The sequence below is a fragment of the Ochlerotatus camptorhynchus genome, unplaced genomic scaffold (assembly GCF_037179485.1).
Source record: "Ochlerotatus camptorhynchus isolate MF236.1 unplaced genomic scaffold, CSIRO-AGI_Acam_v1.1 ptg000139l, whole genome shotgun sequence".
NCBI lineage: Eukaryota > Metazoa > Arthropoda > Insecta > Diptera > Culicidae > Ochlerotatus > Ochlerotatus camptorhynchus.
The window spans coordinates 422521-426605 of record NW_027040629.1 but is presented as its reverse complement, the minus strand read 5'-3'; the positions used below and the strand labels follow the sequence as shown (position 1 = coordinate 426605).

At 39.6% G+C, this 4085-nt stretch overlaps 1 protein-coding gene across 1 annotated transcript; it reads left to right on the top strand.

The window, feature by feature from the left end:
* Positions 1 to 781: 781 nt before the first annotated feature.
* LOC135700572 (zinc finger CCCH domain-containing protein 3-like) lies at positions 782 to 3852 on the top strand. The gene is made up of 5 exons (XM_065221101.1): positions 782 to 1536; positions 1596 to 2000; positions 2060 to 2215; positions 2275 to 2470; positions 2533 to 3852. The coding sequence occupies exons 1-5, from the start codon at positions 911 to 913 to the stop codon at positions 3019 to 3021; spliced, it is 1872 nt and encodes a 623-aa protein (XP_065077173.1). The 5' UTR covers positions 782 to 910; the 3' UTR covers positions 3022 to 3852.
* Positions 3853 to 4085: the final 233 nt, after the last annotated feature.

Here is a 4085-nt window from a genome sequence, read left to right as displayed (position 1 = left end):
CTAAAATTGGAAACCCACACTTCGGGAAATACTTAATAAAAATTATAAATGTGTACTCGTTGAAATTAAAATACCTCGAAAATATTTTTTTGATTTTTTGAATAGGTGTGACATCCAATATGTGTATATTTTGTGACACCATATTGTGACAGAAAAATTCTAGAATATGATAGTCGTCATATTTGAATCGCCCCCAATCGTATCGATCTCCTCGGTTGCAAACATTTCCCCCTCTTCCAGCGTCTCGCCTACTACCGTTAAGACGACGTCGTCCGAAAAGCCAAATCGACTCCTTCGTACAGCTTCAGCGTCAGCATGTCATTGTACATCCCATTCCAGAGCGTTGGATCCTCGGATGGGTCCTTGTAGAACTCCTGCCGTGAGCCTAATCGATATCTGTCCCATGTCTGTCTCGTAGACTAGACCGGTCCTGGAAATAACTCATAAGAATCCTGCAATGCAAAGGTAGTCAGAGACCTACATTATGCATAGCGTTTCAGCGATGACTTCCCAGCTGGCGCTATTATATTGATTCATATTTGTTACATTGTCACCCATTTTTGCAAGGTTCAGTTTTGACCGATCCGGGTGGATTCTACCCAAATTTGGGTTGCTTTGAAATAGCGTGAAAAATAAAATAAAATATGTAAGTATCGATGAGTAGTTATTCGACCTTCTGAGCCAGTTCCTTTTTTATACCCCAAAGTCAGAGACGTCTCTGTCCCCTCTGTCCAAGTATAAACAAAAGAAATCTGCGTATGTTCTGAAAATGTACAAGTGTCATAAGTTTTTCACTGCTTTATACGAATATTCTTGAAAAAACTTTGTTCAAAATAATAATTTTAGTGTTTGCCCCACCGTTTTACAATCTTTGTGATTTGATAATACTACTGTGATACGGTGCAATAAGATGGATGCCACGGAATCCCGCACAAAAATTTTCATCAATCCGGAGTTCAAAAAGGCTCATATCAATCGGAATTTTTTGTCCAAAACATTTTCTGCTGCTGCACCCACCGAAACCCCAGCCGCAGCTGTCCTCCAACCAAATATACATTTCAATCCAGCATTTTTGGAACGACTCAGTCTTCAGCGAAATCAAGAACAGATTGATTCGCAGAAAATTCCCACGACATCCTCACCAGCAAAGGTTCTTCACCAAAATCCCATCATCAAACACACAAAACGGAAGCTTATTCGTGCCTGTTCTGTGGTTCCTTCCTCTGCTGCAACATCCTGCAAAGTACCTCTTGTGGCACCGCTAGTAAAGATTAGCAGAAACAAACTCGTTAGATCTGTACCTTCCACTGCTGCTGCTCAAGCTGCTAAAACACTCAAATCAGATGGAGTTCGTATCGTGGAAAAACAGTTCCATACGTTCAACGGTAGTAATCAACAGTATAAACTAGATCGGAGACCAGGGACATTAAGAACGATTTTTAAACCCAAATCGTCTATCCGGAGATTCTCGCTAGTAAGGACAAACTCGATCGTTCCCCAAAGTGTGGTCGTCACCGATAGGAGATTACTTAAATTGTAATATTACTAAATGCAGTGGTTGTGTTTTATGTTGCTAACATTTTCCTTGTTTCCAGAAATTGTAATAGACCTCCCTTGAAAATTGTCACAGAGAAGCTCTCCAGGAAAATGACATTCACTTCGCAGAACAAAAAGTTGGTTATGATTAACATCAACGGGGTTCTCTATCGTTCATCGTCGAATAAGCTGCAAGTGTCGTCAGCTCGTTCACCTGCCAAAATATTGCCACGCAAACCGCCAGCTGATTCCACCAACAGCAAGCAACGCTGTTTAACGATCCGTGGAACCAGATTCATGCTGGATCCAAGCGGAACAAAGTTAAGAAAGATGCCATCTGTGGAAGTAGAAGAGCCACATCAAGCGAAGCTAGGAAGAATCGACATTGGTGGACTTACCTACATGCCGAAAACGGATGGTACCTTTGTACGGACGGATACCCATCGAACGAGATCCTATTTGAGGTTGATTGGGTTGTGTTCAGTGAAGCGTTATGTATTCCAGTATTTGTTTTCTGTTACAGCTTAACTAAACATAAAAGCATTCAGGTGCTTACAAACAGGATGCGGAAATGCAATGTTCCTTGCCCGATTTACCGTCGTTTGGGAAAATGCACGGCTTTTGTGCGAGGAAAGTGCCCTAAACTGCATGATAAGAATCAGATAATGATCTGTTTCAAGTAAGCGTATAATCCTTTCTAAATAAATACATTTATGTTTATAATGGAATGTTTTCCAGATTCCTGAAAGGAGAATGCGTTAACGAAGATTGTCTGCTATCGCACAATGTGTCATTGGAGAAGATGCCCGTTTGTCATTTCTTTTTGGAAGGTCGATGTACCAAAAATGATTGCCCATACCTGCACAAGAAAGTCAGCGAAAAAGAGCGTATTTGTGAAGATTTCTTAAAAGGATTCTGTTCCGTTGCTGATAAGGTATTGTTAGCTATTCGTCATCCGACAAGTAGGAATGAGCCACCTTCTATTTTTCATTTTAGTGTCCACGACGTCACGAATTTATCTGTCCGGAGATTGATCGCTTTGGTGTGTGCGAACAAGCAAATTGTCCTTATCCACACAGCCGTCGGCATGTCGAGAGAAAGCAGCATGAGACTGTTGATGAACGGGTAAATCCGACCAAATCCACACCAGTTAAGAAGGGATCCCAACAAGGTGGTCCAGTTTCTGCACAAAGATACTATTTTAACAATCCGAACGAATCAAGTGTAAATGACTCGACAGAGCTCACCGACGGCCAGAGAGCGCAGCTCAAAAATATGCTAGTCAAGGTGGATAAAATGAAGCAAGGACATTTAGAAGAAGCCACCGGTGCCAATAACGTTATCGTTGACAAGAAAAACCTAGAAGAAATTGAAATCAACAGTGACGAAGATGAGCATATGCAAACCAGTGATGATGAAGATTCGGGACCACCGATTATGAAAAGAGCTAAGTTGGGCCCGCTGCCTTCGTTTATTCCGATTTGATTTGATTTCTTGGTTAGCTTGTTGTAAATTTTTAGTTTATTAACACAGTCAACGATTCATATCTTGGTGTTAAATTGATAATTGAGGTACTGAAAGATGGACATTTGTAGAACGGCTATTTGTCCCATTGTTTAAAGCAAAATTTAGAGGAAATTAAATAAGAGCCGATTTGTTCACTTGCCCCTTAATCTTAAAACAGGTTTATATGACGCGAAATTTAGGGAAAATTCCCTCTCCCTTAGAGCGTGACGCAATTAACTATGGACATAGAGAGAGTAATTTCCAGCAATTAAGAAAAAAGGAAAAAGACAAACATTGACTCCAACCATCGATTTCTCGTAAATAAAAGCGCTCACTCTTGCAAACAAACTTCACAAGCTAGTAGAGGAAACATTCGTTTACCTGATTAGGTACAATGTTTCGCGAAACCGGCGGTTAAGGACATTGTTTACAAAAGCGGTTTCCCTCTATTGAAAGGTTGGTAAATATTATTTTTTAAATGTTGTTCCCTTTTGCTGCCACTGACTGGTCGTACAGAGGGAGCGAGATATTAACGTATTTGTTTTATGAAAATCGGAAAGGATTGATCAAATCACCATGATATGGAAAGTTGACTGTAATCCCTATTACAAGAAAATCATTGATGGATTTTAGCGCTTTGTCTTGACCAGGCTAAAGTTTTAAATTAAGTTTAATATTTATCTTTTAAGAACAATTGTTGTGTATGTGCACTCAGCGGATAGAATGGAAATAAGTTCAAACTAACATTAGAATAAAATTACAGAATAAGGTCATCCTGTAGTTAAACAAATGTGTTGCTAGTGAGCTTAAACTAAAATGGAAATATATTTACTAAGTTATACACAATACGGTGTTATATTCTTTGTCCAGATGGCTGATTACTGCATTCATTTGTCATAAATAGCGCCTTCCCGTTTTTGGTCACTAGTAGAATCAAAAATACCTAGAATAAAGTGTTCGCTGGATTTTCTCGAACTAGCAAAGAAGTAAAACATAATGTATTGTCAAAAACGGGACGGCACTGTATTGCATGTGACACGGAA

Bases quoted from the DNA above. Each gene is read 5' to 3' on its own strand.
- LOC135700572 (XM_065221101.1), top strand. From the start codon at position 911: ATGGATGCCACGGAATCCCGCACAAAAATTTTCATCAATCCGGAGTTC. The intron at 2,001-2,059 runs GTTGATTGGGTT...TTTCTGTTACAG, and splicing joins CGAACGAGATCCTATTTGAG to CTTAACTAAACATAAAAGCA. The intron at 2,216-2,274 runs GTAAGCGTATAA...AATGTTTTCCAG, and splicing joins CAGATAATGATCTGTTTCAA to ATTCCTGAAAGGAGAATGCG.